At 43.9% G+C, this 22,569-nt stretch overlaps 2 protein-coding genes across 2 annotated transcripts; one reads left to right on the top strand and one right to left on the bottom strand.

Moving 5' to 3' along the window:
• Positions 1-191: 191 nt before the first annotated feature.
• Positions 192-18,241, bottom strand: UNG (uracil DNA glycosylase). The gene is made up of 7 exons (XM_004470187.5): positions 18,085-18,241; positions 17,254-17,460; positions 16,361-16,456; positions 7,031-7,128; positions 6,248-6,336; positions 5,316-5,494; positions 192-1,326 (listed from the first exon to the last, which is right to left on the bottom strand). Exons 1-7 carry the CDS (start codon positions 18,214-18,216, stop codon positions 1,186-1,188), a joined length of 942 nt encoding a protein of 313 aa, XP_004470244.1. The 5' UTR covers positions 18,217-18,241; the 3' UTR covers positions 192-1,185.
• Positions 17,519-22,522, top strand: ALKBH2 (alkB homolog 2, alpha-ketoglutarate dependent dioxygenase). Its single transcript, XM_058281519.2, has 4 exons — positions 17,519-17,593; positions 18,762-19,960; positions 20,974-21,172; positions 22,205-22,522. The coding sequence occupies exons 2-4, from the start codon at positions 19,663-19,665 to the stop codon at positions 22,509-22,511; spliced, it is 804 nt and encodes a 267-aa protein (XP_058137502.1). The 5' UTR covers positions 17,519-17,593; positions 18,762-19,662; the 3' UTR covers positions 22,512-22,522.
• The last annotated feature ends 47 nt before the right edge of the window (positions 22,523-22,569 follow it).

Below are 22,569 nucleotides of genomic sequence, written 5' to 3'. Positions count from 1 at the left end.
CCTTCCAGCCTACAATGGTTGCCATGGGGACCACAGTAGGGCAGGGTCTGCAGAGCCCTGCCAGCTGGGCGCTGGGACTCAAGTGCAAGGGCAGAGCAAGGTCAGCACAAGGGCGTCAGTGCGTCTGGGTAAAAGTTGTGGGCCAAGAGCCAGCTGACTCTGACGCTGAGGAAGGGCACTTGCGCACCAAGTGAAATGTCAACAATCTTTATTACCAAACTCCCGGCAGGGTTAACTCTAACCCAATGTTAACAGCAAAACAGCATCTCTAACAAGATCAAGCATGGAGGTGCAGACCTAATAAAGATTGTTTCTTAAACAAAGAATAAAAACAAACATAAATATCTTTTTAAAAAGTAAAAATCTCCAGTGTTGCAGAAAAGCACGTCCCAAACTGATTGCAAACCATAAAAAACCTGGCACTTGACTGTCTCGCTGCCTTCAAAACTCTTAATTCAGTATAAACATAGGGGAAAAAACCCACCTTTCTCCTCTTCCTTGTTCAATTTCCACCATTTATTCTAAGCAACACCCAAAGTATAAACAGGACCTATCTCATTTTTCTTGGCGGCTGCCCATCTGCTAAGACTCACCAAGCATTATCCCTTTGCAATTTTCACCTCTATTATTATCAAGAAATTGATCTCTAATTTCTGGGCCAGATTTTTGAAACCTTGGAAAATGCCATCCCTCTCTCCTTGAGGTCATGGGGACAGGTGTACCCAGCTGAGAATGTAAGACAGGACTGGGCACAAAAAACCTTTCTAAATGAGAACACCAAACGCCTTATAAACCTAAAGCTTAATCTACCAGGGAAAAATAAGTAGCAGCAGGAACCAAACTGTGGCCATACTAAAAAGGTGCATATCTTCCCTTCCTTACCCTAAAGGCAAGGGAGATGAAGAAGGTTGAAAAGAGGAGTATTTGATCCAGTATTTGGCTTTGCAGAAGTTTCTTTGGCACCATATTGTAGGCCAAGGCCACACTGCAAAGAAAGCTCACCAGTCACAGGGCCAGTCTTTGCTGTTTCTGGCTGGCTGGATGGAGCTGCATTAATACAGCAGCTGTGAGCTTAATGCAATTACTAGAGAAATTATTTTTTCAATTCAACTTCACAACTGATGAATATTTCAAAAGCAGCTCCTCAAAAAAACACCAATGGAGACCATCCCTCTTAGCTCAGGGTCACAGCTCCTTCCAATTGATGGGTTTCTTGCCAGACTTCTGCAGCAGCTCATTGGTTTTAGAAAAATGTCTACATCCAAAGAATCCTCTGTACACCGACAACGGGGAGGGATGAGCTGTCTGTAGCACGTGGTGCCGCTTCTGCAAGAGATGAGGGAGAATAAGAAAAAAAACATATTGTGGGCCTCAGAAAATAAGGACGACTGTTGCACTTTAATAAGATAGCTGTGCAGTTTCCCTTTGCTCTCTCTAAATTCACCTACTTTCCAAAGTTTGTTTACCTTTTCTATACCAGAACATAAATCCATTTATTCATTCACTCAATTCCTTTTAAAGCAACTACCTTAGGGAAATAGACGTGGCTCAAGTGGTTGAGAGCCTGCTTCTCACATGGGAGGTCCCGGGTTCGGTCCCCGGTGCCTCCTGAAGACAAAAACAAACAAACAAACCAATGAAGGAACAAACTCAGGGGAGCAATACGGCTCAGTGGTTGAACGCTGGCTTCCCCATACAAGGTCCTGGTTTCAAAACCGGCCCTGGTATGTCAAAAAAAAAAAAAAAAAAGCCTACAAACACACACAAAAAAACTACCTTAGCTAGGCTCTGAGCTTGCAGAGGACCAGTCTTGGTCCTCAATGTGGCAGTGTCTACTAGATATTTTAGTGCCCACACCTTAGGACTCAGCAATTACACTGAGAGTGTATTTGCTAAAGGATACCAGGATGTAAAAACCTACATGAAGATGTATGTATAAGGAGGTTTCCTGTAGCAGTGCCTATAGTAGCTAAAACTTAATGTAAATTCATTGTTATGGAATTGGCTAAAGAGATCTTTCTAGAATTCTTACAGTGGAACACTGCTTAAGTATTAGAACAAGGTCAAGCCTCATTGGTTGATATGGGAAGACCTCTAAAATACATCGAGTGGGGGAAAAAAATCAAGGTAAAGCATTAAATGCATTAAAAAAATTGGGGGGGAGGGGCAGGGAAAATATCCAAGAACTATTTATAATACCTCCTTTAGGGGAAAGCAACAGTGGAAAGTTTTTACTCCCCATTTTAGAACTGTCTATACCATTTTAACCATCACCACAAAAATTACTACTTTGATTTTTTTAAAACGTTAACTTGCCATTCCCTGAGCAAGGAGATTATGAATCATTTTTTTCTTCTTTATTCTTTCCTGTATTTAAATAAAAACTATCTAACAAAATTGTTTTTCAAAACATCCCTGCCCTCAGCTCAGTCCAAGGGCAATAACAGGAGGCAGGCTGGAGCCAGCACCAAGAAACTACCTTGTCAGCCTAAGTCAAGGTCTTCACTGTATCCCAGAGGCATCAGATTTTTAGCAGGAGTGATGTAATTGATGTGCTTTTTAGCCTGTGAAGAATAAACCAGGGTGGGGAAAATGGAAAGCAAGAAGACTAACCAGCCAGAAGGCAGTTGAATAGTTCAGGTGGAGACAGACCAGTAGAAAGGTGGGGATGAATTTGAAAGAAAGCAAGGAAAGAAGGAAGAATACAGATACTGATGACTGGATAAGGGGGAGGGGAGAGAAAGAGATCAAGAATGACACAAAGTTTCTGGCTTGCACAACTGGGCAGATGGAGGTTCTTTTTTAGTTGGGGAGTACAGAGCAGCAAGTATAGTGAGAAATGAATGAGGAAAGGATAACTTAGTTTGGAACATGTTGAATTTCATGTGCCTATGTGTCACTTACAAGGAGATAGTCGACAATATAGATCCAGTATGCAGGAGAGACACTGGGTTGGAAAAAGGTAACTTGGTTTTAATGGTCAATTAAATGATAAACATTATAAACACATAGAATATGTTTTATACTGAGGTAACAGAGTTGCTGATCATAAACTGCCCTAAAGCATGAAGATTAGAAATTACTCTTATAAACACTTCTTATTTACCTAGATAAATCAGAGTTTTTTTAGGAGGCACCAGGGATTTAACCCAGGACCTCACACATGGGAAGCCAGACGCTCAACCACTGAGCTACATCTGCCCCCTGATAATCAGATGTTAACAGTTGGTTCCTTCATACAAGATTTTCTACTACTCCCTTCCTTAAAAAAAGTGAAAGCACCCAAAAATATCTTGTTCATTCACATAAAACCTTTTTCAATCTGATTTACATGCTCTATGGCTATTTGCTTGTATATCTATAAAGAGATACTGGCTGGATACATCTGAAATAAAAAACAGTGCTTACCCAGGCAAGGGAGGGGAACTGAACAGACCACAACTAGGATGGTAGGGAGACCTTTCACTATGTACCTTGATATACTTTTTATTTATTTTTAATCATGTGGCTCTATTATTACCTTTGACAAACCCCAATTTAAAAATACAACCAAAATTCCTTATGAGAATATGTAGGAAATAGGTGACATGAGTAAAGGCAATAATTTGTAGACCTGAACTCTCCCACTGGCTTAGGATTCTAGTACAACTCACCTGTTGAACGACTACACACGGGCACTCCCACAGGCCTACCCAGGCATCAAACTGCTGAACAGACCCAAAGTGCCACCATTTACTGTGATTGTGGCAAGTGACTTCCCCTCTCTGAGCCCCAATTATAAAATGGGGAGATATGTGTTCCTCCCCTCAGAGTGTTTGTGAGAATATTAAATGAGATTCTGCAAGAAAAATGCTTGACTGGACACATGGTAGGGGTTCGGTATGTTGCAGATATAAGAACCAGTTACCTCCTACTGATAAACAAGAACCTACTTTGAGATCACCTCATTTAATCCCTTTACTTCGCTTATTGAAGAATTTACTCTACAATTTCTTCTCCCACTCTCACTTCCCAACTCACCCTCTCTCCCAGCTGCCCCAGGTAACACTAGTCATTTTTTACCCTCTCTGTCCCTCTACTACTGGTCCTCCATTCCACCATCATCCTCTCTAGTCCATCAGTCATCCTGGAGAGCACTGACAGTGGCTCAGCCAGCGGTAGCAGTGGTGACTACGAGAATCAGCAGGATTGGGAAGGTTTTAGGAGGCAGGGTTGAAAAAAAGATTTACTGATAAGACTGAATTTAAGAGGGTGAGGGAAAGCAGATGACTCAAGAATGACTTTCAGGTTTTTTTTCAGCACAACCAGCTATCACTGCTGGAATCAGGAAAAACAGGAGGACAGTAAATTGTGCAGGGGATATAGGGCAGTAAAGAACTCGTATTGGGTATTTGCTCAGGTTTAGTGATCAGTAGTATTTTCATGGGGAAGTTAAATTTGTGATTAAGTGTAATTTTTTGTTTTCTATATGCTCTGAAATTCCTTGGAAACAAAATTGCCCTGTCTGATCAGTTATCACAAAATTTGCCCAATAAATGATATCCAGGGAGCTCTGTATCATCTATAAGCACAGCGAGTTTATGCTTATATTACTATGATGGTTGAGTCTTCTGCAGACCCCAGAAAATCATGTTCTTAAACTAATCCATTCCGTGGGTGTAGGACCCTTTGAATGGCCAGGATGGGTCTTGGTCCTCTTGCTATTGTCCTTTATGAATGGAGGACTGAAAACAAGAGACCCATAGTAGAAAGCTTCAGGGACAAGAGAGCTCCCAGAGGCCAGAATCAGCAGAGCACAGGGGCATGGAAAGGGCCCCCGAGAGGCAAGGCCCATGGAGCAGCTTGAAGTTGAAGAGAAGAGGCCCAGCGGAGAGCAGAGAGACCAGCAGACTGCAGTGTGCCCTGCCATGTGCCTGATCACCCACAGCTGCAGCTTGGTGAGACAGCATCTCAGTGATGCCTTGATTTGGACACTTCACAGTCTCAGAACTGTTTCGCTTTTAACCTTTTAAATTCCCATTATAAAAAGCCAACATATTGCTTGGGCAGCCTTCAGCAAACTAAAAGTTACTGACTGTACTGAATGCGAAGTCGGTCAGTTGCTTTTCTCATACAAAACGCATCATTCCTGTAATTGGTCTGAATTCGACTCAATTTCCAATGGGAAACTCAACTCTAATCACAAGTTTTAAGGGAAAATAAGATTTATTTTTGACAGCTTTTCCAGGACCACATAATAGTGATTCCTAGAATTCCCTAAACTGGTTTAAGTGTTGGGGTGGGGGGAAGACAAAAAAAAAAACCAAACCACATACCCTATCAATGGCACTGCCTTTTTTCTGAGCATAAGAGCCCCAGAGTAGGAAAACAAGGCCATTCAAGTTTTCATTTAACCAGGACACAACTGCATCAGTAAATTGCTCCCAACCTTTTTCCTTATGAGAATTGGCTTGATGTGCCCGAACAGTGAGAACAGCATTGAGGAGGAGAACACCTATGAACATATACCGAAGAAGCAAGTTAAAAGTAGGTTAAAACAAGTCAGCCCCAACACCCAACATTGAGGACTCAACACATGATGAACTGTAGGCATAATGGAAAACAGTATAGACGTTTGCAATCAGGTCATAAAGCATTACTGTGTGAACAGAGGTTATCTCTGGGTAAGGAGATTGGAGGGCATTTATTTTTCATCTCTGCCCTTTTTTCATCTTCCAAATTTTCTACAGTGCATATGCATTATAGTCATCATCAGAAATAATTGTTTTGATGTTAAATAACACAGAAAATATAAACAAAAAGTAGATGAAAATTTTGAATCAAAATCAAACTGACTGCAAAAAACAACCAAAGAGTACATATTCTTTCCTTATCCTGGTTGTAGGAAGACAGTTATTACTTTAAAAAAAAAAAAGTTTAAAAGTCCCCTGGTAGCAGTTAAACACACACACTACCCCTGTGTCAAAATGAGAAGAGTGAGGCCACCTTCTGAGTGGTTGAAGTCAAGACTCTTGGAGTGGATAAATTTTCAAAATAAAGGAACAAAATTTCCTGTCAAATTATGATTAAACATGAAAGAAAACATTGGCTGCAGAGTAAAGTGGGTTCTTATTTTACTTAAACCAAGTATGCATTTTATTAGTGTTCTTTGCTTCTTCATGGCTATCATTTAAAAAGATAAACAAGCAGGATGGAAAGGAGAAAATTTGAAATCAGTCCAAAATACACCTAGCAGTGGTGGATTTACCTTGTTTGGCCCACCCAGATAAATCTCCATGACCAGGATGAACAAAACCATCTATGTCTGTAGATAGCTCTTTATAAATGTTTTCCAGACTGAAAGCAGAAGAAAAACAGAATCTTAAGCATAATTCTGAAAATTCAATAAGGACCAACGTAAGTGTGAAAAGATCAGAAATGAAAGCCTATGAAGTCGGCCCCAGGAAAGCACAATGTACAAATGGCAACGATTAGAAATGGCCTCTACAGTCCCCATTTTTTCCTCTTCTCCTTCAGCCATGGCTTAGCAGGGAAGAAAGACAATGGAATCCTGTGAGTGTGTATTTATAACATGAACCAAACATGTTATCTTACTTGGATCACTGTTGTTCTTGAGAAATGAGGTTAATGCTGTAATTTCTTCTGTCAGTTAAATCTGCCCCCTCCCAACTGATGCTGATAACAGTTTTATAGCTTTATAGATTATGTATTTATATATGTAATATACAAAGTCCTCCAAAACAGTGGTTCTTGATAGGGAGCAATTTTGCCCTCTATAGACATTTGGCAATGTCTAGAGAACCTTTTGTGTCTCAACTTGGGCTCTTATGGGAAGGCAGCTGGCTAAACATCTTACAGTGCAAAGTACAGGCCCAAAGAATGATCTGGTTCCATGACTCAAGAGGACCAAGGCAGAGAAATCCTGCTCCAAAGGCTAGTGAATGTATCCCAAGAGTGGAACCTGTAATTTATAACCACACATCTGAAAGTAATCACACCTGCACCTGCACCATCTGTAAAGCAATTATACCTGGGTGGAGGTGGAACAGGTCTTTGAACACTGAAGCAGAGCCCATGAGCTTGATTGGGTCCATGATATGGATCCTGTCCAAGGATGACAACCTTCACCTGTGAATACCAGTTGGAAAAAAATTAAGCAATACCATATCATAGGCAGTCTAAATGAACACCATTAATTTAGATGTTAAGCAATTAATGGCTGACCATTAACCAATACAGAAGAGCCCTCCTACCCTCCCTCAAGAAGGCAGTAACTGACTTGCCGCTATTACTTTCAATTATCTATTTATCCTTTACTCAAAATCATCTACCTCACCTCACTGCCCCACCTCCTCCTGACACAGGTTTTTGAAACAAGCTGGGATCAGCTTTGCTCTTACAGCCTTCATTTTCAAATTATGAAGCTGATATGCCCTCTTAACAAGTGCAAAAATCCAAAAACTTATAGAGATTATCTCCCAGTCATCTCTATCCCCTTCTAACTTAACCATTTTTAATTACCTATCTATTTGGGGTTTTTGTACTCACTACCGTATATTTTATATTCCTCACGCTATACATTTTGGGTATTCTTCAAGTCAATAGAGAACTCATTCACTGATGGGCAGACTCTTTACAAAAATTTTCCATGACAAAAAGCACTGTAGTAAGCAACCTAAAACATATATCCTTATATACTCTTGCTTTTTATTTCTATAGAATACATCCAGAGCAGTGGATCTGCCAATCAAACGGTAAGTGTACTTTAATCCTTAGATATTTGTCGTATTGCTTTTCAAGGAAATGAAGCAATTCAAATTCCCCACCAGCAATGAGGGTGCCTGTGCTCCCATGAGGCCAGGTCAAAAGGGCCGTGGCAGTAAGCAATAAAATGCGATGCTGAAATATAGGGTGGTAGTGGGCCCTCTGATCTGGTGCCCACCCACCTCTCCTTCATTCTCATGCTTCTGCCCATAATGTTCCTTCTTATAATTTTCCTCCACAGGGGACACACAAAATCCATCTCCAGATGTTCCATGTCCAGGAAGCTTGTGTGGGCCTCTCTGTTCCTCCCTTTGATGCACACACTGTCCCCAGGATTTTCTCCATCCTGAGGCAACCTATCCCAGCAGGGAATCGCTCGGGCTTGGAGGGGGTTGGAGGCAGGCCCCCTGGATGAGTGATGACTTTGGACAAGCTACTTAACCTCCCCAAGCTCTCAATATGCTTGTCAGCAAAGAAGCGCCCTCGGCTCACTGTTCTTAGGAGACTCACAGGCTTAATGCTTTTATCCCCTTTTATTTATAAAAATCAATTTTATTGATACATAATAAAGCACACAGTCCATCCAAAGTGCACAATCAATGGCACCTAGTACATCCCACAGCCATGCATTCATCATTTCAATCACCATTAGAGTACTTTCATTATTCCAGTAATAATAAACAAAAAAAGTTCTATCCCTTAATAACTACCTATCCATCTCTATACTTCCCCTACCGTACACAGCTGCTATGGTTTCTGTCCTTGTAATTTATTTGTATTTGTATTTTTTACAGATAGAGAGTCAAATAGTACCTTTTGTCTAGTTTCTTTTACTTACTCTATTTCCTTTTTTTTAATTCTTAATGGAAGATTACTCACATATTACTATACAATACTGTCCATATTTTGCTTCTGTTGTATTGTTGCCTGATATTAACATCTTATAATGTTAACCTACATTTGGTTCAGTTGCGAAGAGTCACATAAGCAATATTACCCATACTCACATTTCACATGAGGTTTTGCTATGCTATATGGTCCCAGGTTACATTTTCAGCTTTCCTTCTAGTAATACATGTGACCTTAGACTTTTCCTTTCAACCACTGTCACACCCATATATTAGCACTGCTAGTTACAAACACTATGATGTGCTTTCACCATTTCTATTGATTTCTAAAGATTTACAAACAACGTTTTCACCAATTCGACAGAGAATAACCCTCAACTTTCCATTCTCTAAACTCATACTATTTTCTGGCGACCTATATTCTAGTTATTAACTCCATGAATTCACAAATCATATTTAGTTCATAACAGCACAATCATACAGTATTTGTCCTTTTGTGGCTGGCTTGCTTCACTCAACATAATGTCCTCCAGGTTCATTCATGTTGTCATATGCATTACAACTTCATTTCTTCTTATGGCTGCATAATATTCCATGGTGATTATATATACCACAATTTGTTTATTCCTTCATCACTTGATGGACACCTGGGTTGTTTCCATCTTTTAGCTGTGAATAACGCCACTATGAACATCAGTGTGCAAATGTCTGTTCATGTCACTGCTCTCAGTTGTTCTGGGTATTTATATCTAGTAGCGGTATTACTGGGTAACAAGGCAAATCTATATTCAATTTCCTTAGGAAATTCTAAACAGTTTCTCCACAATGGTTGGACCATTCTACATTTCTGCCAACAGTGAATAAGTGTTCCTATCTCTCCACATTCTCTTTCCAATACTTATAAGCTTTCTGTCTTTTCAATAGTGGCCATTCTAATAACTGTAAAATATCTCACTGTAGCTTTGATTTGCATTTCCCTAACCATTAGTGATGATGTACACTTTTTTCATGTTTTGTTTTGTTTTTTTGCCATTTGTATTTCTTCTTTGGACAAATGTCTATTCTTCTGTCCATTTTTAAATCAGGTCATTTGTTTTTTATTGTTGAGTTGTAACATTTCTTTATATATCATCGATATTAAACCCTTATCGGATATGTGATTTCCAAATATTTTCTCTCATTGAGTAGCCTGCCTTTTTACCCTTTTGACAAAGTCTAATGAGGTGCAAAAGTGTTTCATTTTGAGAAGGTTCCATTTATCTATTTTTTCTTTTGTTGCTCGTGCTTTGGGTATAAGGTCCAAGAAATCACCACCTACCATAAGATCTTAAAGGTGCTTCCCTACATTCTCTTCTAGTAGTTTCATGGTCCTGGCTTTTACATTTAGGTCTTTGATACATTTTGAGTTGATTCTTGTATAGGGAGTTAGAGAGGGGTCCTCTTTCATTCTTTTGGAATAGACATCCAGCGTTCCCAGCACCATTTGTTGAAGAGACTGTTTTATCTTGTTAACATGGACTTGATAGGTTTGCTGAAAACTAGTTGGCTGTAGAGGTGAGGGTCCATTTCTAGGTTCTCATTTCTATTCCACTGATCAATGCCTATCTTTATGCCAAATACCATGGTGGAAGTAAATAATGCATTTACAGGGAAGCAGACTTGGCCCAATGGATAGGGCGTCCGCCTACCACATGGGAGGTCTGCAGTTCAAACCCCGGGCCTCCTTGACCCGTGTGGAGCTGGTCCATGCGCAGTGCTCATGCGCGCAAAGAGTGCCTGCCATGCAGGGGTGTCCCCCACGCAGGGGAGCCCCACGCGCAAGGAGTGTGCCCCGGAAGGAGAGCCACCCAGCGCAAAAGGAAGTGCAGCCTGCCCAAGAATGGCGCCGCACACATGGAGAGCTGACACAACAAGATGACATACCAGAAAGAAACACAGATTCCCAGTGCTGCTGATAAGGATAGAAGCAGTCACAGAAGAACACAGTGAATGGACACAGAGAGCAGACAACTGGGGCGGTGGGGTGGGGGAGAGGAGGAGAGAAATAAATAAAAAATAAATCTTCAAAAAATAATAATATTGAATTTACAGTAATATCACTGAATGTGAATCGATTAAACTTCCTAATAAAAAGATATAGACTGACAGAATGGATTCAAAAACATAAGCCATCCACATGCTGTCTATAAGAGACTCACCATAGATCCAGGGATACAAATCAGCTAAAATCAAAGGTTAGAAAAAGATATTCCATTAAACAGTAACCAAAAAAAGAGCAGGGGTAGCAATACTAGTATCAGAGAAAACAGACTTTAAATGCAAAAAGTTTTAAGAGATGCAGAAGGACATTATATATTAATACAAGGGATAATCCACCAGGAAGAAAGAACATTCATAAATATGCACCTAACCAGGGTGCTTCAAAATACACGAGGCAAACTGGCAAAACTGAAAGGAGGAAAAGGCATCTCCATAATAAAAGCTGGAGACTTCAACACACCACTCACATCATTAGATAGAACTAGACAGAAGATCAACAAGGAAACAGAGAACCTGAATAAACAAGCCAGACCTAAAACATCAATATGATCCTAAACAATTAGTAGGTCAAAGAAGAAATTGTAAAAAACATTAGTAAATATCGAGACATATGAAATCAAGAACACAACTTATCAAAACTTAAGGGATGCAGCGAAGGCAATGCTAAAAGGAAATTTATAACCCTAAATGCCTATATCAAAAAAGAAGAAAGAGCCAAAATAAAGACCTAACTGAACACCTGGAAGAACTAATCCCAAAGCAAGCAGAAGGTAAGAAATAATAAAGATTAGAGCAGAAATAAATGAAAGTGAGAACAGAAAAACAGAGAAAATCAACAAAACCAAAAGCTGGTTCTTTGAGAAGTTCAATAAAATTGAAAACTTCTAGTACCAGAGAGAGAGAGAGAGAGGGAGAAGATGCAAATAAATAAAATTAGAAATGAAAGAGGGGATGTTACAACTGACCTCACAGAAATAAAAAGGATCTTAAGAGGATACTATGAGAAACTGTATGCCAACAAATTAGACAAGCTAGATGAAACGGACAAATTTCTAGAAACACAAAAGCAACCTACATTGAGGCTACAAGAAATACAAGAACTTAACAAACCAATCACATTTTTTTTTTAAAGCTTTATTTATTTATTTAATCCCCCCCTCTCCCCCGGTTGTCTGTTTTCTGTGTCTATTTTGCTGCATCTTATTTCTTTGTCTGCTTCTGTTGTTGTCAGCGGCATGGGAAGTGTGGGCGGCGCCATTCCTGGGCAGGCTGCAATTTCTTTAGAGCTGGGTGGCTCTCCTTACCGGCACACTCCTTGCTCGTGGGGCTCCCCTACACGGAGGACACCCCTGCGTGGCAGGGCACTCCTTGCGCACATGAGCACTGCGCATGGGCCAGCTCCACACGGGTCAAGGAGGCTGGAGGTTTGAACCGCGGACCTCCCATGTGGTAGACGGATGCCCTAACCACTGGGCCAAGTCCGTTTCCCACCAATCACATTTAAAGAGCTAGAATCAGTCTTCACAACTCTCCCAACAAAGGAAAGTCCAGGACCAGATGCTTTACAAGTGAATTCAACCAAGCAGTTCAAGAATTAACACCAATTCTGTTTAAACTCTTCCAAAAAACTGAATGAGGGAAAATGGCCCAACTCATTTCATAAAGCGAACATCACCCTAATACCAAAGGCAGATAAAGACACAAGAAAACTACAGATGAACCTCTCTAATGAACATAGATGCAAAAATTCTCAACAAAACACTTGTAAATAGAATCAATAGCATATTAAAAGAATTATATACCATGACCAAATAGGATTTATTACTGAAAGGATGGTTCAACACAAGAAAGGTAATCAATATAATACACCATATTAACAAATCGAAGTGAAAAAACACACGATCATCTTGATGAATGCAGAAAAGGCATTCCACAAAATTCAACATCCTTTCTTGATAAAAACACTTCAAAAGATAGTAACAGAAGAAAAATTCTTCAATATGATAAAGGGTATATATGAAAAACCCGGAGCCAACATCATAATCTATGAGAAAAGGTTGAATGAACTCTTTCCCTCTAAGATCAGGAACAAGAAAAGGATGCCCACTGTTTCTACTGTTACACAATAGAAGTTCTAGCTAGTGCAAATTGACAAGGGGCGGGGCAGGAGGCGGGGGAAGCATCCAGATAGGAAAAGAGGAAGTAAAACTCTCATTATTCACAGATGATATCTTATATCTAGAAAATTCTGAAATATCTACCACAAAGCTACTAGAGCTAATAAAAGAGTTCAGCAAACTGGCAGGACACAAGATCACTGTGCAAAAATCAGTAGTGTTTCTATACCCCAGTAATGAACAATCTAAGGAGGACATCAGGAAAAAAATTCCTGGGAAGCGGATTTGGCTCAACTGATAGTGTCCGCCTAACATATGGGAGGTCCAGGGTTCAAACTCAGGGCCTCCTGACCCGTGTGGTGAGCTGGCCCACGTGCTGTGCTGATGCACAGAAGGATGTCCTCTGCACAGGGGAGCCCCACGCGCAAGGAGTGCGCCCCGTAAGGAGAGCCGCCCCACGTGAGAAAAGCGCAGCCTTCCCAGGAGAGGCACTGAAGCAGCAAGATGACGCAACAAAGAGAGACACAGATTCCCAGGGCTGCTGACAAGAATGCAAGCAGACACAGAAGAACACACAGCGAATGGACACAGAAAGCAGACAATGGGCGGGGGAAAGGGAAGAGAAATAAATTTTTTTTTAAAATCTTAAAAAAAAAAGAAAAAAATTCTATTTACTATTAATAGCAACAAAGACTTTATACCTAGGAATCAATTTAACTAAGGATGCACAGAACTTATATTCAGAAAACTACAGAACATTGCCAAAAGAAATCAAAGACCTACTAAACAAATGGAAAAACATTCTGTGTTGATGGATCAGAAGCCTTAGTATTGTGAAGATGTCAATCCTACCCAAAGTGGTTTATATATTCCATGTAGTATCAATCAAAATTCCAAGGCTACTTTACAGAAATAGAAAAGGCAATTACCAAATTTATTGGGAAGGGAAAGGGCCCCAGAATAGCAAAATACATCCTAAAATAGAACAATGTGGGAAGACCCTCACTGCCTTACCTTAAAACATACTACAAAGCCACAGTGGTCCAAACAGCATGGAATTGGCATAAAGATAATGATCCTTTTTCTTTTAAATATTTCTTGTTTGTATTGACCATTGGTATTCAAAACAGGACATACTAGTCAAACATGGAGCAAACTCATTCTGAATTTAATAGGATTTATTGGGGAAATGGATTTGGCCCAGTGGTTAGGGCGTCCGTCTACCACATGGGAGGTCCGCGGTTCAAGCCCCGGGCCTCCTTGACGCGTGTGGAGCTGGCCCATGCGCAGTGCTGATGCGCGCAAGGAGTGCCCTGCCACGCAGGGGAGGGGAGCCCCACGCGCAAGTAATGCGCCCCGTAAGGAAAGTCACCCAGAGCGAAAGAAAGAGCAGCCTGTCCAGGAATGGCGCCGCCCACACTTCCCGCCGCTGACGACGGACAAAGAAACAAGACGCAACAAATAGACACAGAGAACAGACAACCGGGGGAGCAGGGGGGTGGATTAAATAAATAAATAAATCTTTTTTAAAAAATAGGATTTATTTTTTTAACTTCAAAAACAAGGAGATGGGATGTGGCTCTTAAGCTTCCCATGAGAGGTACCAGGTTTGGTCCCGGTGCCTCCTAAAAACAAAAAAAACCCCACAAAAAACAAATGAAAACACTAACTCAGGGGAGCTGATGTGGCTCAGTGGTTGAGTGCTGGCTTTCCACATATGAGGTTCCGGGTCCAATCCCGGGCCCTGGTACCTCAAAACAAACAAACAAAACAAAGAGGAAAACAAAAAACCCCAAGGAGCTATATCCAAAGTTGTTGCTTTAAAATGCAAATTGGGACATTTCCTAAGAATCCAAGAACTGGGCATGGGTGCCTTATCAAGATGGTTTATTCACCTATTTTACTTCTATTTAAATTAGCAAGTAATTATTAAATTACAGAATTCCTGCCTACCCCTTCAAATGGAGTAGGGAAAAGGATAAGGGTAAGCAGACATGGCTCAACTGATAGAGCGTTTGCCTGCCATATGGAGGGTGCAGGGTTCAATCCCCAGGGCCTCCTGACTCGTGTGGTAAGTTGCCCCACGTGCAGTGCTGACATGCGAAGGAGTGCTGTGCCAGGCAGGGGCATCCCCGTGTAGGGTTGCGTAGGGTTGACAAGGAGTGCTCCCCGCAAGGAGAACTGCCCCGCGTGAAAAAAGTGCAGCCCACCCAGGAGTAACACTGCACACACGGAGAGCCGAAGCAGCAAGATGATGCAACAAAGAGACGCAGTTTCCCAGTGCCGCCAGATAATGCAAGCAGATGCTGAAAAACACACAGCCGATGGACACAGAGAGCAGGCAATGGGGAGGAAGAGAAGAGAAATAAATCTTAAAAAAAGAAAAGAGAAAAAAAAAAAGGACAAGAACAAGACCAAAAAACCTCCAGTGTAAGTAAATGCTAAACAAAATGTTGGTGTTTTACAGGAAAACCAGATCACAAAGGCCATGGCTATCAGGCTTCAAGGAGGTGCTTCAAGATGGATCTAGCTTGGGAAGCGAATGTGGCTCAACTGATAAGAGGCTCCACCGACCATATGGGAGAAGTTGGGTTGGAGCCCTGGAGCCTCCTGGTGAAAAAGAAGAGAAAGTGTGCCCATGCAGCCAGTCAGCGCCTGCACAAGTGCCAGTGCAAGTGCCTTGCACAAGATGATGACGCATCAAGAGAGACAAGGGGAGAGTCAAGGTAAAGCCAGCAGAAATCAGGGACTGAGGTGGCACCACTGACAGGGAACCTCTCTCTCCAACAGAGGTCTCCAGGATCAGATCTTGGTGAATCCTAGAGGAGAGAAAATGAGAAAACAACACAGACAGCAAAAACAGTAGGGAGGGAGGAGGGGAAGGGGGGAAAATAAATAAATAAATCTTAAAAAAAAAAAAAGATGGATCTAGCTTGTTTTCAAAAGACAGAAATAAAGGAGTTTGACTGCATTTTCTAACCCTGAAGTAGGAGAAGGGGATGTAGGGGTGAAGCTGGACAAGAGGACATGGCCATAGTTATTGAGGGTGTTACATGGTTAGTTTTCACAGTTCACAGAATGCGAAGCTATGGACAAGTTTTTGAGTAGGACCTTGCTGTGAAAGCAGCCTCTGATCAGCAGCCATTGGGTAGGATGAGCTAAATAAAGCAAAGGGATTTGTCAAGAGGATAGTGGAATGGTCCTAGCCTTAAGTCAAGGGCTTGGGTGTGCCAACTACACAGACAGAAAGACGGCGAGAAATCAAAATGGGGTTGACTAGACAAGCTGAAAACAACTCAACTGCTTCATGCCTCAGTTTCCTCATTCACACCACAATAAAAGCTAACAGCAATGAGTGGCTGCTTTTGAGATGAAATAAAATACAAGAAAGGAGAGCACATAGACACATGCCTATTTTTTGTTGTTGTTAGATAAGTAGCACATGGTAAAAAGAGTACATACATATAGGCTAAAATATAGTCAGTTTTATTGCTGAATCACAGATACTTGATTCACTTACGTCCCTAATTAAGAAATATTATCTGATTCCCTCCCCTCTTTTAATAAAATTCACCAACAACTTGTACTTACATCTCTTACATCACACATCTGGGTCCACGTGAAGACTTGGTGTGGGGGTGGATAAACAGTATAATGTTTTCTTTCTTCTGAAACAAATCCCATTAGCTGATATAAAGATAAACTAGATTTAAAATCAGATTCTCACTAGAAATTACAAGAATTCAGCAAGAAAGACTCTTAACGCAAGCTATTTGAAGCATCACCTACCTCTTGGCCACATTTATATACAAATTTATTAAAGAGCCCAACAACAAATGAACAAACAGTACCTGCCCTCCATCCCGCTGAAATTGTTTAATCACATCTTTCTTTCCTTGGGCTGTGTCAAGGTTGATTTGCTCGTTGCCTTGTCCCCGCCCCCCCAAAGGCCCGGCCAGGTTTCATTCAGTCTGGTGTGTGGATTTACTATAACAATCTTTCCTGAAGAGCAGACTGACTTAGTGGATTGACACGAGGCCTGACAGAAGCAGGAGGAACAGGGCGAGGCTATGATAAGAGTTCTTTCCTCACCCATTCAGGGCCCATCCATGTACACACTTCGTTTTGTGTGTGCCCCCTGTCATTTGTCAAGCTCTTGCCAGGACAATGAGTAACAACTTTTTTGCAGGTGTTCTCTCTCCCCACCTTAACTGAGGATGTGGCTGTTTTAAAGAACCATTCTGCAGAGGGCTGGAAAACAATAATAAAACCTACAACCTTTAAAAACCATAACTAACATAGTGCCGACCCCAAACACCACGGCTTTTTTTTAACCCATTAGCTGAAAAGGACGGTTGAAAGGGGAAGATAGGAAACTACGAAGGATCAGCTGGTAAAAGGCGGGCGCGACCCGCTACACTAGCAAGACAAAGCGCCAGCAGCCTCCCCTTTTACCTTTACGGAAGGTCCATTTCCACATTTACCTTTATGAAATAAGGTTTCCCGAACTCTCCGCTGAGTTGCTTCTTCCAAGTCTCCCCGAAACCCACGGGCACATTGCGGGCTGCGAGCCTCAGCAGGGCCGCGGCCTTGTTCCTCTGGATCCGGACCAACTGCTCGGGGCTCAGCGGCGAGGTGGGCGGCGTGTCCGACTCGCCGGGCCCGGCCCGGGCCTTCTTGGCGGGGCTGGCCTGCAGGCGGAGCCCACAGGCGCGCGTCACCGGCTGCAGCGGCCCTCCCCGAGGCGCCAGCAGCTTCCGGATCAAGCCCAAGGGCCGTTTGCAGACAATCCCCATTCGTGCAACTTTCAGCCGAGAGGGTCAGGTGGGAGCGAACCCCGGCGGCGGGAAAAAGAACCCGGGGCTAAGCCTAGTTGGGGGCGGGGGGCTGTAAGGGAGACCCGCGGGCTCCCGAGTCTGGAGAGGAGGGGGCCGGCGCACCGAGGTTCCCGCCCCGCGGGGCCCAGCGCCCCGACGCGCCCCACGCGGCCTTTTCGCGGCAAAAAAAAGTCCCTCTTCCGGCACCCCGCCCCCTTCCTCCTGATTGGGCGGCGGGCCGAGCAGGGCGGGCCGGCAGCGCGCCGATTGGCGCCTCGGGCGCCGAGGCTCGCTCCCATTGGCTGGCCCCTCGGCATGGCCGCCGATGAGAGATTTGGGCGGCTGTTTTGAACATGTGCAGGCTGTTTTCAACAGCAGCCCTCAGTTTACTGGGTCGGGGAGCCGTCCCTGCCATCCCACGGCAGCGGGGCCCCGCCGCAAGCCTCCCCTTCCCTGCCTCCAGCCCCAACCCCACAAGCCGTCCCGGCCGCTCCTCACCGCCGCATCCCCGTTCTCCTCAGCTACCGCCGCCACGCCGGTCCCCGGGTCCGCCGGCTCGGGGCTGCGGGAGCGTCGCTTCTTGGCGAGGCTCGGGGAGAAGAAAGAGTAGAGGGTCTTCTGGCCTATCATCCCGGAGCTGACGAGGGAGCGAGCGCGCGCCAAACTGGGGTCTGCGGCGGTCAGCAATTGGCGCCAAGAGACCCGCGCATGCTCCGACCGCATGCTGGGGCGGGGGGCGGTGAGGGCGTGGTGCGCATGTGCGGGAAGGGTTACTAGAGGACGCCCCCCGGGTGAGGCGGGGTTTGGAATGGCCCTCGGGGGCCCGTTTATTTACTGTTTCATTCATTCTATTCCTTCATCTTTCCTCTGTTTTTCCGGCAAGTCTCTCCAACTCTCAGCCACAAAAAGTGCTTATCCACAGGGTTGCTGTGGGAGTTAAATCAGCATTAAATAGTATTTATTTATACATTATCCCATCCAATCCTCTAATCCTTCTGGCCCTCTCAGAACCTAGGTTTTGTGGTTCCCCTTCCCCCAACAGATGAAGCAATGCAAGCCCAGAGAGGTTAAGTGACCTGCTGGGGCTCACACAGCTAGAGAGTCTGGGAGACAGAAATGGAAGCCAGCAGGGGTCTGACGACAGAACTCGTGTTCCTGCCCATGATAATATGCAGGTAGCGCAACGCCCTGTCAGGACACCAAGACCATTCCCAGTGAGAGGCAACAACGAACATCAATCCGCAAATCACAGATGATCCTCAACAGTCGCAGAAGATACTAAGCTGAAACGCGGCAATGCCTGCAACGCACGGAGAGGCCAACAGGGGGCGCCGGGCTTCCCACCGCCTCGGGCTGCAAAGTCCGGGAGCTTTTCCCAGCGTGCAGCGGGAATCTACCCGGAAGCTGTGGCGTGCGGGAGAGTTCTGTCTTTTCCGCCCGCCCCTTGTGGAGCTTTTGCAGGATTGGGTGCAGCGCGGGTGCTGAGATTTTAAAGAGAACGCTCACCACAACCTCCGGCCACGCACGTGTTACGATTCTTGTTTTCTATCAGAATTCAGCGTGTTTGACCATGTTTCAGTGGTTTGTCATCCACTTGAGTACTACTACTACTTATTGTAACAGTGGTGTGGGGGGATGGTGAAAAGGGAGTATCGGAACCGCGAGGTAGTGGCACTGCTTTCTGTCTTGGAAAACCCTTTCCCCCTCACTGTAAACTAAGGGTTTAGACTGAGTCATAGTTTCCAAATTTGGTTGTGGCATGCCAGTTGCTGGAAGAACTTAAAAAATTCAGTGCTTGGGAGTGGGGTGCAGGCACTTTGGGTTTTGCCGGCTAGCCGGCTAGTCTGCGAGGCTGTTGACCACATAAGCCCGAAGCGTCCATCCAGGTTAACATCTTCTACCTCTTTTCTAGGACATGGCTTTAAACTTAAAAATGGAAACTTAAATATGGTGAGGAGGACTGTGGCTGTGGAACTGCTTTGCTGAGCAGATTTGGCATCAGGGATAGCCTGGGCAGCTTCTCCCTTTCTCTTTGCCTCTCGCTCTGATGCCCAGGTCTAACTTTGTGGACACAGGATGGACAAATTCCTGGTGAAGGGGACTTTAAGGTGCCTTTTGGAAAAGGGTGAGGAGGGAAACTTGGGGCAGGAGCAAGAGCATACAGGGGAAGGTACCTCCACGTTGGGAGGCGAGAAGGAAACCACAAGCAAAAGGCCCAGGAGAGAAGCCTTGGAGGATGGACCCCCCTTGGCAAGCCCCAGCTGGCGGCACATTCGGGCTGAGGGCCTGGACTGTGATTACACAATTCTCTTTCGTAGAGCTGAGGCAGATGAGATTTTCCAAGAGTTGGAGAGAGAAGTAGAATATTTCACAGGTAAGTAGAGGACTGTGGTAGTATGTTGAAGGCTTGTTTAGAAAAATCTGAACTCAGGAGCCATTGGCTACTGATGGGTTGGTTAATTGATTCACCAAATATTCTCTGGGCCACACCAGTTGCTAGGCTCTTGGGATATGGATTTGGAAAAAAATAGGATTGCCTCTGTACTGGGAGCTTACAGATGACTCCCTGATTCTCAGTAATATCCCCACAGATTCTACTCATCAGATTCATGTGAGTGAGTTTAAAACAGAAACAAATGATGTCAGGTTCTGAATCACTATCTAGGGTGAGCGCAGCCGGGCATCAGTGTTTTTAAAAAGCTTCCAGGTGATTGTAACGTAAACCAGGGTTGAGAACCACTGGTACATTGGGAGAGAGGCAAATAGCCAGGTAATTCCTCTGTATCAGTGACCCAGCATTGCCTGGAAGGCTTGTTAGAATTCTTTGCTGGGTCCCATCTCCAGGGTCAAGTGTCTGAGAGTTTGCAGGGTATGTGGATGCTGCTGATCTGGGGACCACACTCAGAACCACTGCTCTAGGCTGTGATGAGCACCCAGGGATCTGACAGAACACTTTGAAAAGTCCACAGGAGTGTCCAGCCTAAAACCTGAGCTGCCATAGTCCCACCCTTCAAGGAGCCACCGGCCTTCAGCCCCCACCAGTGGCACAGCCACCCTAGTGTATGACCAGAGTTCACTGTGCTCGAGTTTAAGCCTCTTGATATATTTTTCTTCTACTCTAGTTAAGGCAATTAGGTTACAGTGTTAAAAATATATATTGGACTAGGACTGTTTCTCTAAATGTAGGACAGGAATCACTGTTGTTACATGAACATTTTGAGCAGTCCACAGGAATTTTGAGGAGGGGGTCCTCAGTTAGGGCATTAAATGACATTGAACGAAACGTTATTCCTGTTTTACTTCCCCTTCAGTCCTGAAGACTCAGAGAGCAGGTCTGATCTGAGGGGTTCAGAGGGTTGGAATTCACCATGTGCTTCATCTGAGCAGGTGCCCTGGCCAAGGTGCAAGTGTTTGGGAAGTGGCACAATGTGCCCAGGAAGCAAGTGACATACGGTGATGCTGGGATGACCTACACGTTTTCGGGCCTAACTCTGTCTCCAAAGCCCTGGATCCCAGTCCTAGAGCGTGTCCGGGATCGTGTCTCACGCGTGACTGGATGGACCTTCAACTTTGTGCTTATCAACAGGTGACACCCTACCTGGGTTTTACCTTCCTTTTTTTATAAAGTAGTGGACTAGATTTTGTAAATCTTCTCTCATCCAAAAGGGAGAATTTAAGATGCTACAATATTTTATTCATTTGTACAAATACTTCTTTAACGTATAGGAATTGAGCAGTGAAGCAGTATAAGCAGTGTTTCTGGGAAGTGAGAGGTGATTAACTGGTGAACAAACAATTGAACAAGATCATTTCAGGCAGTGCTAAGTGTCTTGAAGAAAATTAAACAGGCTGATTTGACTGAGAATGACTGATATCAGGAAGGGGCTGACTGCAGGGCAGTGTTTCTAAAAAGCAGGACTGTTGACATATTGAGCCGGGTAACTCTTTGTGATGGGGGCTGTCCTGTGCTTAAAAGTGTTGAGCAGCATCTCCACCCACTAGATGCGAGGAGCACCCACGTCATGGCACCCAAAAGTCTCCAGACTCGAGCTCATTATCACCCATTTTGAGAACTCCGGGTTCAGGGGACAATAGCTTTAAATGAGGTGGTTAGAGGAGGGCTCACTGAGGTGGTGACGTTGGAAGAGAGTGAACAAGTCACCTGGACACCTGAGGAATATCGGGAGCTTGGAGTATCTACAGAGCAGAAATCCATGGAATGGTTGGAAGGCAGTAAATGAGGGGAAGGGTATGGGATGAACTCAGAGGTGGGAAGGGACCAGACTGCACAAGGAATATGGATTTTATTCTAAGTGTAGGGAAAAACCATTTTATCTGCTCCACGAACCAGGACAACTCTTTAAATGCTTGTTTTTGGCTTCTTTGGTATGTTAAGTTTTAAAGCACGTGATCAAATAGGACTAGATAAAGTGAAAATGTTTCAGACTTGGCTCATCTTTAGAACCAGAGATGAAGCTCTCAAGCCCTTGTGGAAGCACGACAGGGAGGGCTGTGCACGTAGTGCTGCCTCACACCGTGTAAGAACGTGAGCGGGCCATTGTTGGTGCATCTCAAGAAAGGGTTGTGTTTATGAACTGTACTTGTTTTCTCGCTGCAGATATAAAGATGGCTGTGACCACATTGGTGAACACCGAGATGACGAGAGAGAGCTGGCTCCAGGGAGCCCCATCGCCTCTGTCTCCTTCGGCGCCTGCAGAGACTTCTTTTTTCGACATAAAGATTCTCGAGGGAAGAACCCCTTGCGGAGGGTGGAGGTGGTCCAACTTCAGCTGGCCCATGGCAGTTTGCTTATGATGAACCACCCGACCAATACCCACTGGTACCACAGTCTTCCTGTCCGAAAGAAGATTCTGGCTCCACGGGTCAATCTGACATTTCGTAAAATTCTGCCTATTAAAAAGTAAAAGTGTTTTAACAGTTAGTACTCTGTTTTCCTCTTTCCTGCTCTGCTCTTAGAAGGAG

This window comes from Dasypus novemcinctus, chromosome 19, assembly GCF_030445035.2.
Source record: "Dasypus novemcinctus isolate mDasNov1 chromosome 19, mDasNov1.1.hap2, whole genome shotgun sequence".
In the NCBI taxonomy this organism is placed as follows: Eukaryota; Metazoa; Chordata; class Mammalia; order Cingulata; family Dasypodidae; genus Dasypus; species Dasypus novemcinctus.
This window is presented reverse-complemented; position numbering and strand designations above follow the sequence as displayed.